This window comes from Aquarana catesbeiana, linkage group LG02 (assembly GCF_042186555.1).
Source record: "Aquarana catesbeiana isolate 2022-GZ linkage group LG02, ASM4218655v1, whole genome shotgun sequence".
Taxonomy (NCBI): Eukaryota; Metazoa; Chordata; class Amphibia; order Anura; family Ranidae; genus Aquarana; species Aquarana catesbeiana.
In genome coordinates this window covers 456,553,498-456,567,162 of record NC_133325.1, presented here as the reverse complement: position 1 = coordinate 456,567,162, position 13,665 = coordinate 456,553,498, and the positions used below count along the sequence as shown (strand labels likewise).

The window sequence follows — 13,665 nt, the reverse complement described above, 5'->3', positions numbered from 1 at the left end:
TTTGTGAGCGCCTATTTGGGGAAACAATCCATAAGGGGCTGCAGGGCACGCTAACACAAAACACCCAACTACATGAGGCAGCCCCCCCTCCTCCTCCTCCTCCTCCTCCTCCTCCTCCTGCCACAACTGAAACACCAGAGCCACAGCCTCAAAAGAAGGCTACAGGGAAGGCTGCAGGGCAGCGTGGAGGAAAGGCTGCAGGGAAGAGAAGAAAATGATGACCTGGGTTCAGTCTGGTCTGACAGAAGACGCAGGCTGTTGTAGGACCACAGTCTGGGGACATCTAGATCATCTGCTGGTGCTGTTGATCTCTGGGATTCTTGGACCAGATTGTGCTCCCTCTTATATGGACTCCGCAAGATCCCAATTTTCTGGTACACCGACTTTTTCCAGCGTTGACTTCCTCTTTATTTTATTTTGACCATGAATAAATGGATCATTTTTTGAGTTTAGCAAAAGACTTTTTATGTTTTTTCTTTGAAATCATTGATTTTACACACAATGTTAAATTAACAAGGGACAACAATCTCATTGAGTTAGAAAAAAAACACACCAAAAATACATTACTAATGTTAATAATGTTCAAGTGGTAAGTCTTGAAAATCCAAAAATTTACGTAACCAAAAACGGTGCTTTGGGTTAACTTTATCTAAAAACTAAAAAATAATCACTATAAAAAAAAAAAAACAGAATAATGGGTTCTTTGTGGTAACTTTACAAACCTAAAAAAAAAAAAGGGGAAAAAGTATTATTAGTATGGAAACATTGTTTTTAAAATGCATACTATATCATTCATGAGATCAAAGAGAAAAAGAATCCAGAAATCAGTTTGGGAGAACTCTGATTATGAACAGCAAAACACCTTCGTTCTTTATAGAGCCTTCGTAAAGAAGAAATAAAATGCGCTGCATTCAACGATCCCAGATTTTGCAGCGTGATGAATGTGCTACCTACAATACGAACACTAGTTTTACTAGACCGAGTGCTTCCGTTTAGTTTTTGCTTATGAGCATGCGTCGTTTTTTTGTCCGTCGGACTAGCATACAGACGAGCGGACTTCGGGGTCCGTCGTACTTACGACGTAAAGATTTGAAGCATGCTTCAAATCTAAAGTCCGTCGGATTTGAGGCTAAAAAAGTCAGTTGAAAGTCCGGAGAAGCCCACACACGATCGGATTACCAGCCAGCTTTAGTCCGTCAGCGTCCGTTGGACTTTTGTAGACGAAAAGTCCGACCGTGTGTACGCGGCATTAGACTCTGAAGGAAGTAGAATTGAAATCATGTGAGGCACTGGATACTGCAAAATAAAAAAGGTAGAAAAGCAGTTTTTTTTTTTTCCCATTTTGAGACATAAGGCTCGCATTAACCACTTGCCGACCGCCGCACGACTATATACGTCGACAGAGCGGCACGGGCAGGCAAAAGGACGTATATGTACGTCCTTGCCTGCCCGCGGGTGGGGGGTCCGATCGGACCCCCCCCCCGGTGCCAGCGGCGGTCGGCAAATCTCCCCCGGCGATCGGAGGTGAGGGGGAGGCCATCCATTCGTGGCCCCCCCCTCGCGATCGCTCTCAGCCAATGGGATCATTTCCCTGCCTCTGTATTGTACACAGAGGCAGAGGAAATGATGTCATCTCTCCTCGGCTCGGTATTTTCCGTTCCGGGCCGAGGAGAGAAGACTGCAATGTAAGTGCACCAACACACTACACACAGTAGAACATGCCAGGCACACTAAACACCCCGATCCCCCCCCCGATCGCCCCCCGATCCCCCCCCAATCACCCCCCCCCCCCTGTCACAAACTGACACCAGCAGGTTTTTTTTTTTTTTTTTTTTTTTTTTTCTGATTACTGTATTGGTGTCAGTTTGTGACATTTACAGTGTTAGGACAGTTAGTATTACCCCCCTGTAGGTCTAGGGTACCCCCCTAACCCCCCCTAATAAAGTTTTAACCCCTTGATCACCCCCCGTCACCAGTGTCGCTAAGCGATCATTTTTCTGATCGCTGTATTAGTGTCACTGGTGACGCTAGTTAGTGAGGTAAATATTTAGGTTCGCCGTCAGCGTTTTATAGCGACAGGGACCCCCATATACTACCTAATAAATGTTTTAACCCCTTGATTGCCCCCTAGTTAACCCTTTCACCACTGATCACTGTATAACTGTTACGGGTGACGCTGGTTAGTTTGTTTATTTTTTATAGTGTCAGGGCACCCGCCGAATAAAGATTTAGCCCCCTGATCGCCCGGCGGTGATATGCGTCGCCCCAGGCAGCGTCAGATTAGCGCCAGTAACGCTAACACCCACGCACGCAGCATACGCCTCCCTTAGTGGTATAGTATCTGTACGGATCAATATCTGATCTGATCAGATCTATACTAGCGTCCCCAGCAGTTTAGGGTTCCCAAAAACACAGTGTTAGCAGGATCAGCCCAGATACCTGCTAGCACCTGCGTTTTGCCCCTCCGCCCGGCTCGGCCCAGCCCACCCAAGTGCAGTATCGATCGATCACTGTCACTTACAAAACACTAAACGCATAACTGCAGCGTTCGCAGAGTCAGGCCTGATCCCTGTGATCGCTAACAGTTTTTTTGGTAGCGTTTTGGTGAAATGGCAAGCACCAGCCCCAGGCAGCGTCAGGTTAGTGCCAGTAGCGCTAACACCCACGCACGCACCGTACACCTCCCTTAGTGGTATAGTATCTGAACGCATCAATATCTGATCCGATCAGATCTATACTAGCGTCCCCAACAGTTTAGGATTCCCAAAAACGCAGTGTTAGCGGGATCAGCCCAGATACCTGCTAGCACCTGCGTTTTGCCCCTCCGCCCGGCCCAGCCCAGCCCACCCAAGTGCAGTATCGATCGATCACTGTCACTTACAAAACACTAAACGCATAACTGCAGCGTTCGCAGAGTCAGGCCTGATCCCTGCGATCGCTAACAGTTTTTTTGGTAGCGTTTTGGTGAACTGGCAAGCACCAGCCCCAGGCAGCGTCAGGTTAGTGCCAGTAGCGCTAACACCCACGCACGCACCGTACACCTCCCTTAGTGGTATAGTATCTGAACTGATCAATATCTGATCTGATCCGATCAGATCTATACTGGCATCCCCAGCAGTTTAGGGTTCCCAAAAACACAGTGTTAGTGGGATCAGCCCAGATACCTGCTAGCACCTGCGTTTTGCCCCTCCGCCCGGCCCAGCCCAGCCCACCCAAGTGCAGTATCGATCGATCACTGTCACTTACAAAACACTAAACGCATAACTGCAGCGTTCGCAGAGTCAGGCCTGATCCCTGCGATCGTTAACAGTTTTTTTGGTAGCGTTTTGGTGAACTGGCAAGCGCCAGCGGCCTAGTACACCCCGGTCATAGTCAAACCAGCACTGCAGTAACACTTGGTGACGTGGCGAGTCCCATAAGTGCAGTTCAAGCTGGTGAGGTGGCAAGCACAAGTAGTGTCCCGCTGCCACAAAGAAGACAAACACAGGCCCGTCGTGCCCATAATGCCCTTCTTGCTGCATTCGCCAATCCTAATTGGGAACCCACCGCTTCTGCAGCGCCCGTACTTCCCCCATTCACATCCCCAACCAAATGCAGTCGGCTGCATGAGAGGCATTTTCTTTATGTCCTCCCCCTAGTACCCCTACCCAACGAACCCTCCCAAAAAAGATGTCATGTCTGCAGTAAGCACGGATATAGGCGTGACACCCGCTATTATTGTCCCTCCTGTCCTGACAATCCTGGTCTTTGCATTGGTGAATGTTTTGAATGCTACCATTCACTAGCTGAGTATTAGCGTAGGGTACAGCATTGCACAGACTAGGACACACTTTCACAGGGTCTCCCAAGATGCCATCGCATTTTGAGAGACCCGAACCTGGAACCGGTTACAGTTATAAAAGTTACAGTTACAAAAAAAGTGTAAAAAAAAAAAAAAAAAACACAAACAAAAATATAAAATAAAAAGTAATAGTTGTCGTTTTATTGTTCTCTCTCTATTCTCTCTCTCTCTATTCTCTCTATTGTTCTGCTCTTTTTTACTGTATTCTATTCTGCAATGTTTTATTGTTATTATGTTTTATCATGTTTGCTTTTCAGGTATGCAATTTTTTATACTTTACCATTTACTGTGCTTTATTGTTAGCCATATTTTTGTCTTCAGGTACAGCATTCACGACTTTGAGTGGTTATACCAAAATGATGCTTGCAGGTTTAGGTATCATCTTGGTATCATTCTTTTCAGCCAGCGGTCGGCTTTCATGTAAAAGCAATCCTAGCGGCTAATTAGCCTCTAGACTGCTTTTACAAGCAGTGGGAGAGAATGCCCCCCCCCCCCCCCCCCATCGTCTTCCGTGTTTTTCTCTGGCTCTCCTGTCTCAACAGGGAACCTGAGAATGCAGCCGGTGATTCAGCCAGCTGACCATAGAGCTGATCAGAGACCAGAGTGGCTCCAAACATCTCTATGGCCTAAGAAACCGGAAGCTACGAGCATTTTATGACTTAGATTTCGCCGGATGTAAATAGCGCCATTGGGAAATTGGGGAAGCATTTTATCACACCGATCTTGGTGTGGTCAGATGCTTTGAGGGCAGAGGAGAAATCTAGGGTCTAATAGACCCCAATTTTTTCAAAAAAGAGTACCTGTCACTACCTATTGCTATCATAGGGGATATTTACATTCCCTGAGATAACAGTAAAAATGATTAAAAAAAAAAAAAATGAAAGGAACAGTTTTAAAATAAGATAAAAAAGCAAAAAAATAATAAAGAAAAAAAAAAAAAAAAAAAAAAAAGCACCCCTGTCCCCCCTGCTCTCGCGCTAAGGCGAACGCAAGCGTCGGTCTGGCGTCAAATGTAAACAGCAATTGCACCATGCATGTGAGGTATCACCGCGACGGTTAGATCGAGGGCAGTAATTTTAGCAGTAGACCTCCTCTGTAAATCTAAAGTGGTAACCTGTAAAGGCTTTTAAAGGCTTTTAAAAATGTATTTATTTTGTTGCCACTGCACGTTTGTGCGCAATTGTAAAGCATGTCATGTTTGGTATCCATGTACTCGGCCTAAGATCATCTTTTTTATTTCATCAAACATTTGGGCAATATAGTGTGTTTTAGTGCATTAAAATGTAAAAAAGTGTGTTTTTTCCCCAAAAAATGCGTTTGAAAAATCGCTGCGCAAATACTGTGTGAAAAAAAAAAATTAAACACCCACCATTTTAATCTGTAGGGCATTTGCTTTAAAAAAATATATAATGTGTGGGGGTTCAAAGTAATTTTCTTGCAAAAAAAAATAATTTTTTCATGTAATCAAAAAGTGTCAGAAAGGGCATTGTCTTCAAGTGGTTAGAAGAGTGGGTGATGTGTGACATAAGCTTCTAAATGTTGTGCATAAAATGCCAGGACAGTTCAAACCCCCCCCAAATGACCCCATTTTGGAAAGTAGACACCCCAAGCTATTTGCTGAGAGGCATGTCGAGTCCATGGAATATTTTATATTGTGACACAAGTTGCGGGAAAGAGACAAATTTTTTTTTTTTTTTTTTTTTTTTGCACAAAGTTGTCACTAAATTATATATTGCTCAAACATGCCATGGGAATATGTGAAATTACACCCCAAAATACATTCTGCTGCTTCTCCTGAGTACGGGGATACCACATGTGTGAGACTTTTTGGGAGCCTAGCCGCGTATGGGACCCCGAAAACCAAGCACCGCCTTCAGGCTTTCTAAGGGCGTAAATTTTTGATTTCACTCTTCACTGCCTATCACAGTCTCGGAGGCCATGGAATGCCCAGGTGGCACAAACCCCCCCCAAATGACCCCATTTTGGAAAGTAGACACCCAAAGCTATTTGCTGAGCGGTATAGTGAGTATTTTGCAGACCTCACTTTTTGTCACAAAGTTTTGAAAATTAAAAAAAGAAAAAAAAAATTTTTTTTTTTGTCTTTCTTCATTTTCAAAAACAAATGAGAGCTGCAAAATACTCACCATGCCTCTCAGCAAATAGCTTGGGGTGTCTACTTTCCAAAATGGGGTCATTTGGGGGGGGTTTGTGCCACCTGGGCATTCCATGACCTCCGAAACTGTGATAGGCAGTGAAGAGTGAAATCAAAAATGTACACCCTTAGAAATCCTGAAGGCGGTGATTGGTTTTCGGGGTCCCGTACGCGGCTAGGCTCCTAAAAAGTCCCACACATGTGGTATCCCCATACTCAGGAGAAGCAGCAGAATGTATTTTGGGGTGCAATTCCACATATGCCCATGACCTGTGTGAGCAATATATCATTTAGTGACAACTTTGTGCAAAAAAAAAAAAAAAAAAAAAAAATTGTCACTTTCCCGCAACTTGTGTCAAAATATAAAATATTCCATGGACTCAACATGCCTCTCAGCAAATAGCTTGGGGTGTCTACTTTCCAAAATGGGGTCATTTGGGGGGGGTTTGTGCCATCTGGGCATTTTATGGCCTTCAAAACTGTGATAGGTAGTGAGGAGTAAAATCAAAAATGTACGCCCTTAGAAATCCTGAAGGCGGTGATTGGTTTTCGGGGCCCCGTATGCGGCTAGGCTCCCAAAAAGTCCCACACATGTGGTATCCCCATACTCAGGAGAAGCAGCTAAATGTATTTTGGGGTGCAATTCCACATATGCCCATGGCCTGTGTGAGCAATATATCATTTAGTGACAACTTTTTGTAATTTTTTTTTTTTTTTTTTTTTTTTGTCATTATTCAATCACTTGGGACAAAAAAAATGAATATTCAATGGGCTCAACATGCCTATCAGCAATTTCCTTGGGGTGTCTACTTTCCAAAATGGGGTCATTTGTGGGGGTTTTGTACTGCCCTGCCATTTTAGCACCTCAAGAAACGACATAGGCAGTCATAAATTAAAGGCTGTGTAAATTCCAGAAAATGTACCCTAGATTGTAGGCGCTATAACTTTTGCGCAAACCAATAAATATACACTTATTGACATTTTTTTTACCAAAGACATGTGGCCAAATACATTTTGGCCTAAATGTATGACTAAAATTGAGTTTATTGGATTTTTTTTAGAACAAAAAGTAGAAAATATCATTTTTTTTCAAAATTTTCGGTCTTTTTCCGTGTATAGCGCAAAAAATAAAAACGGCAGAGGTGATCAAATACCATCAAAAGAAAGCTCTATTTGTGGGAAGAAAAGGACGCAAATTTCGTTTGGTTACAGCATTGCATGACCGCGCAATTAGCAGTTAAAGCGACGCAGTGCCAATTTGTAAAAAGTGCTCTGGTCAGGAAGGGGGTAAATCCTTCCGGGGCTGAAGTGGTTAATGATTGCAGGGGAGAATTTAAGTATTAGGCTTTACTCCCACTTAAAACACACACTGTATCCACAAGTAGGTAGGTGGACAAGGCGAAACCACCATAGGCAATATTATATATATTAATAATAATATACACACACACACATACATACATACATACATCCATCCATCCATACATCCAGTAAAGAAGCAAAGCTTACTAAGCCCAGGGCTGGAGTGAGGACAAACCGGTTCTGAAATGGTACACAGTGCCCAAACAGGAAGATGCCTGTACACAAGGTCAGTGGGGCTTGATCCCTGGGAACTGGTAAGCTGCAGGAATACTTGCTGCCAAACCAGCATGGAGAACTGATCCTCCACCATGGCAAGGAGCGGATAGTTCGGATGTGAAATCATCCGCTGGAGATATGCTGAGGATCAACCGAGATGGAATGCAAGCTAAGCTGCAGTCACATGCGTGGTCTTACACCTCTGTCATGACAATGCTTTTCGAGCGTGGCCCTTCTGCAGGTCATGTGACAAAGGCAGCCAATGTTTATATAAGGACTAAAATGGGAGACATTACATTAAAGGAGAAAGCAGTCTTTTTCCCTCTCATAAGTGACTTGCATCATAGGATTTAATGGATAGCATACAATAAAATGTCCCAATATAATTTTAAATGTAAAACACTCCTGAAAAAAAATATAATATAAAACAAACCATAAAAAGAAAAAAAGAACACCCAAAAAAAAAAAAAAATTCTTTATTTTTTTCACTGGAAATTTAAGTATAACAAACAAAACGAAAGGGGTGTACCAGTAATTATACAAATGGTGTACAAAATAGAGTCTAATAAAGTTAAAAATACCCCAAGTGGCAATCCCACTGATCACTCTAGGGCAGTGGTTCTCAACCTGGGGGTCGAATGACAATTTGCCAGGGGTCACCAAATCCTGGGATGTTCCAGAAGCCTGCACCACTCTCCCAGCCTTTTCACGGCACGGCCGCCCAGAAGGGCTGTCCCTGGAGCCCGTGGCCGCCCAGCTGGGCTGTTCCTGGAGCCCGTGGCCGCCCACTCAGCCTCTTCACAGCCACCCATTCAGTTCACGGCATGGCTGGGGGGCAGAGACTAGAGGTCAGCTAACTGGTGAGGAATGTGAAGTGGGAGGGGCTGAAGGAGACCCTATCTCCTGATTTCGGCATAAGTGTTACTGCTGCGAGACACTGCAAAGTCGGAGACACAGTGACGCCAGAGACACAGTGAGTAACACTACCTGTCCCCACTACAGTTCTCAGATCAGCAGATGACTTTGATCAAGAGCACCTAAATTGGCTGATCAGAACTCCCCCCCCAGCACTGCCACTGATCCCACCCCCCACCAGCACTGCCACTCAACCCATCCCCCCCCCCCCACCAAGGAGTAAGAGAAGGAATAAAAATAGAGAATACATGGAAAGGAGAGGAAAAGAGGGGGAGGAACAAAGAAAAAGGGAGAAAAAGAATAAGAGAAAGAACAAAAAATACGGCGAGAGAGGGATGGGGAAAAAAAAACAAGAAATTAGGATAGAGAGATAAAAGGGAAAGAAGGAGAACAAAAAGAAAGAGTGGTACATCCTAAGTGGAAGGGAGCGCTAACCCCGTGGGTTAGGGGCATAAATTACTTGTCTTGCCTTGGTTGCTGACAACCTGCGCTACGAAAATAATTTTACTGTTAGGGTTCCCCAAAACTTGAGAAATGTTATCAAGGGGTCACAGCACTAGTAAGGTTGAGAACCACTGGTCTAGGGAAACATTGCTTGGATTGTCTAACCAGCATAAGATTAGGGATCTCCCATAGCAACATATGAGTTGTACTAACAATAATACTAATATATATATATATCTCCCCCACAATAAAAAAAAAAAGTATACCGTATTTAAATCGGCGTATAACACACACTTTTTCCACCTTAAAATCAGGGGAAAATCCTGGGTGCATATTATACACCGATCCCCGCTGTCTGGAGGAGCGCGCGCCGATATACACATAGCCGAGTGTACTGTGTACTCGGCTAGGCTTGGCTCCGCTCGCAGTCACGCCCAGTCCCGCCATTGGACCTGTGTTATGTCCATCATAGGAGCCGGGCCAAGGGGCGGGACTGCGAGAGGAGCCAAGTACACAGGACATCCGGCTCTGTGTATCTCGGCGGTGCTAACCATAAGGCTGCAATGACACTGGGCAAGACTGCATATGGACACTGATCATTCTGCAATGATGGACAAGGCTGCAGATGGACACTGATAATGCTGCATTGATGGGCATTTAAATGTAAGTTTTTTTCCTTAAAATTCCCTCCTAAACTTGGGGTGCGTGTTATACGCAGATAAATATGGTACATGTCAATAATGTAATATATAGACAAACTAAAAAATGTTCAATGGACTCTCCATTCTCCCGTAAAAAGTGGAAATTCATCAATACGGGTGTATGTATTATTTTCACAATATAATCCACATAATTCATAAAAGGCGGAATGAAGGAAAAAAAAAAAAAAACTCCACACACAAATCCAGTTACTTTTTTGCAAAAATAAGTTATTTATTAAATTAGAAAACATTTCACAAAAACGTCCAGAAAGGTCAACTTTTTTGTGCAGAAATACATACAATATTTGTAAATACTACATACATATTGTGCATATAACAATCAATCTTCAGAGTAAATTATAACACATTAGGCAAACAATGAAAAGAATAGGTCAATAAAATAGATCTCATTTAAATTTTGTCTTTTACAGTTCAGACATGGGAGACCTTGAAATATAATTGTAACCTCTGTAGTATTTTGTTAACAATTTTGTAACTTACGGTTTCTTTGCAGCATTTCCTCTGGTGATTATGAAAAGTTTTTATGATGTAACAGATCATGTCTAAAGAGACTGTTAGGACACAGGAACATCATGTTATCCCATAGCTTCTTTACTCACTTGTTCTAAGGGCTCGTTCACACAAAAACACATTGAAAATGCATGAAAATTGACATGCATTTTTAAGTGCATTGTGCTAAAAAAAAAATTATTGTACAGGCCACATCTAGCTTTAAAATTCGAACTTTTGTTCTACTAATAGAGAAGCATTGCATCCAGTAAAAATGCATACATGCTGCATTTTTATGCAAGGCACCTGTATGGTCTGAACAGGACACACAGAAAACTGATCCTTAGAATGTAGATTTCACGCTGTTTTATAATACTTTTAAATGAAGCAGAATATATCATCTTTCTGCTGTAGCTAGAATATTTTTGAGAAAAACAGCTGCAGGAAACTAAGGTATGAGACTTTTTTGCTGTGCTTTTCTTAGTTTAGTTTACTAGAAAGGAGAATGCACTAGTGGACCCCTACTGACCGGTTTAGCATAAAAAAGGAAGCTAAAACACTCAAACCACTTTTTATAGAAGTGTATAGAATTGACAATCTCCTTTAACTTTACAAAAAAATGTAAATGTGAAGACACACCTAAACAAGCCATTTACTAATCAAATCAGGTAAGGCTCTTAATCATCATTGATGATAGATCTAAAGTAGACTACACAATCAGATTGTATAGTGTATTGTCAGCCTATGTTGCAGAAGACTTTAACCTTACTACCGAACCACCTATTAAAATACTGGTTATGAACTGGATATTTAGCAAACTAGTACCAGTGACTTGAATCATCTTTGACAAACAGAAATGTCTTCCTGAAAAGAAATAAATAAAATAATCAGCAGCAAGGCCCATAACAACGGGTCATTATTATGAAATAAACAGCCATTGATGATCGAACCTTTGAAAACAGGGGTAAAGAACCAGCTTTACCAATACCATTATTACTGATTACAGTTAACGGATGTCAACATTATAGATGAAGCCATGTGCTTTATATCTTTAAAAATGCAGACATAATACACATTAACTATACTATACTTTGTCTACAGATGTCACGGATATTCAGGCAAAGTGCATCTATTAATGAGGCTATACATAGTGATCTAAGGCCATTTTTACAAAATATACAAGTAAGGCAAACAAATGACAACTCAAGTATACTGTAGTATCCAAAAGGGCTTCAGTTATCCATTCCTTCCACACATAAACACCCGGTGTATGATTTTCCTACAGTAAGCAGCAATGTAGGTTTACTTAATGCACAACTTCACTTAAAAAGTGAAAGTTCCGCTCATCCTCCTCCTTCCCTGCTGTAACATTTTTGGTGCTTTTTCTTCTGGAAGAAAGTCCCTTTTTCTGACAGGTACTCGCTCCCAATTCCACACCTAGGTGGGAATCAGACGTTTGGCCTTACCCCTCTCTCTGCCTGCAACCTCCTGAGACACGTCGTATGTCCCAGGAGGCTGTGGGACCAGTCTGAAAGTGCAGCACAATCTTGCTTATGTGCAGTGGTGAGCCTGCTGCAAAAAAGCAGGCTGTTACAGCTGGATCCCACAGCCAGAAGGGCGGAGCCAAGGATTCAAGACAGGGCTGGACTTACAATTCTCTGTAGTATTTATAGCTGCTGATTTTTTTTTTAAAGGAATGTAGAGTTCTTCTTTCAAGCAGAACTGATCAATTAACATAAATTGTGCCGCCCCGCCCGCCAGGAGCTTGTTTCATAATGTGCAAGTATACATAGCAGATTTACACATTATGGCACACTTACTTTGTAAATACCTTCTCCAGTGATGGGATGACCATGGTCCCCCCCTGGTCTCTGGCACTTTTACTGTATATTAGTCAAGCCCTATTCCAGGTTTAGAGTCTTTGGCCATCTTGATTGTTAAGGCTGGGATGGTGCAACGTCCACTTATGTTCATGGGAGTTATTTTGTCCCGGCATTTTAATTTTCTGTGCATGTCTAATTCAGAGTACATTTAAAAAACCGCTGACAGGCCAGGAGAAACATTTATGACAGAAATTAGTGCAAAATCTGGTGCAGCTGTGCAAGGTAGCCAATCAACTTGAACATTCAGCTTGTTCAATTAAGCTTTAACAAAAAACAAACAAACAGGAAGCTCACTGGTTTCTATGCAGAACTGCATCAGATTTTGCACTGTCCAGTTTTAGAAAATCAACCCAGGAGGTTATCCTCTGCCATAAAAGCATACCGGTTAGCAATATTTTTTTTTGTAAGCACCAGTTCTGCTTTAAATCAACTAACTTTAATATTTCTAAATAGAAGTTTACTGTCCTTCTCCCACAGCACCATTTGTTGTACAGCACAGTAATTGCACTTCAGCTACATGCTAAAGGAAAACCTATCATGCGTTGAGTAGGGATGCACCGAAATTTTGGCCGCCGAAACATATCGGCTGAAAATGGCCCTTTCGGCAAAAAGCCGAAAGAGAATTTTTACCGATACTAAATGGGGCGGGCCAGCTTCACTGGGGACACTGGCTGCACTACCGGGGACACTGGCTGCACTACCGGGGACACTGGCTGGCTGCATCTGATGGGCACTAGTGAGGCTGCATTGATCTCTTGTATCATGTCCGCAGTCTCTGACCATGTCCGCAGTCTCTGACCATGTCCCCAGTCTCTGACCATCTCCTGTACCATGTCCCCAGTCTCTGACCATCTCCTGTACCATGTCCCCAGTCTCTGACCATCTCCTGTACCATGTCCCCAGTCTCTGACCATCTCCTGTACCATGTCCCCAGTCTCTGACCATCTCCTGTACCATGTCCTCAGTCTCTGACCATCTCCTGTACCATCTCTGCAGTCTCTGACCATCTCCTGTACCATCTCTGCAGTCTCTGACCATCTCCTGTACCATCTCTGCAGTCTCTGACCATCTCCTGTATAAAAATATTTTTAAAAACAAACAGTCACTTTCGGTTTCGGTATCGGGATCAAGGAAGATTTATTTTCGGTATCGGTTTCGTAACCAAAAAACCCATTCGGTGCATCCCTAGCGTTGAGTGCCATCAGCCGGATCCAGCAAAAAAAGTCTTCTTACGTCAATGGGTACCACAAGATACTGCAACTTCGAGGTAACAGGATTACATCAGTGTCCATCTGCTCACTGCCATGTGTACGTTTGGCTATTAAATGTCTTTACAGGTCCTATGGCTTGGTGCTGGCCAGGTCATTTTACTTTGATCTATGCTTCAGGATCAATGAGCTGTCAAAGTGAACAATCGGCCTTTAGGAGAAAATCTCAAGTCCCCAAGGAATTCGGTGGGTCCTGCTTGTGCCGACAGTTTTTCATTACATTAAAAAGTCCAAAGCCAAAAAATATAAAGGTGATGATGGCAAAATACCCAGCATAGATCTTAAACTGCAAAAAAACCAAACAAACAAAAACAAAAAAACAAAAAACATAAGTTTGGTAAAACATTTGTTGCAAAACATCTGGCAGCTGGAT

At 42.8% G+C, this 13,665-nt stretch overlaps 1 protein-coding gene across 1 annotated transcript in view; it reads right to left on the bottom strand.

The window, feature by feature from the left end:
* Positions 1 to 9,838: 9,838 nt before the first annotated feature.
* SLC19A2 (solute carrier family 19 member 2) overlaps positions 9,839 to 13,665 on the bottom strand; it is a 37,722-nt gene continuing 33,895 nt past the window's right edge. Inside the window, exon 6 of the mRNA XM_073615629.1 lies at positions 9,839 to 13,578. Within this exon, the coding sequence (XP_073471730.1) occupies positions 13,459 to 13,578 (120 nt within the window). The 3' untranslated portion in view covers positions 9,839 to 13,458. The remainder of the gene's footprint in view (positions 13,579 to 13,665) is intronic.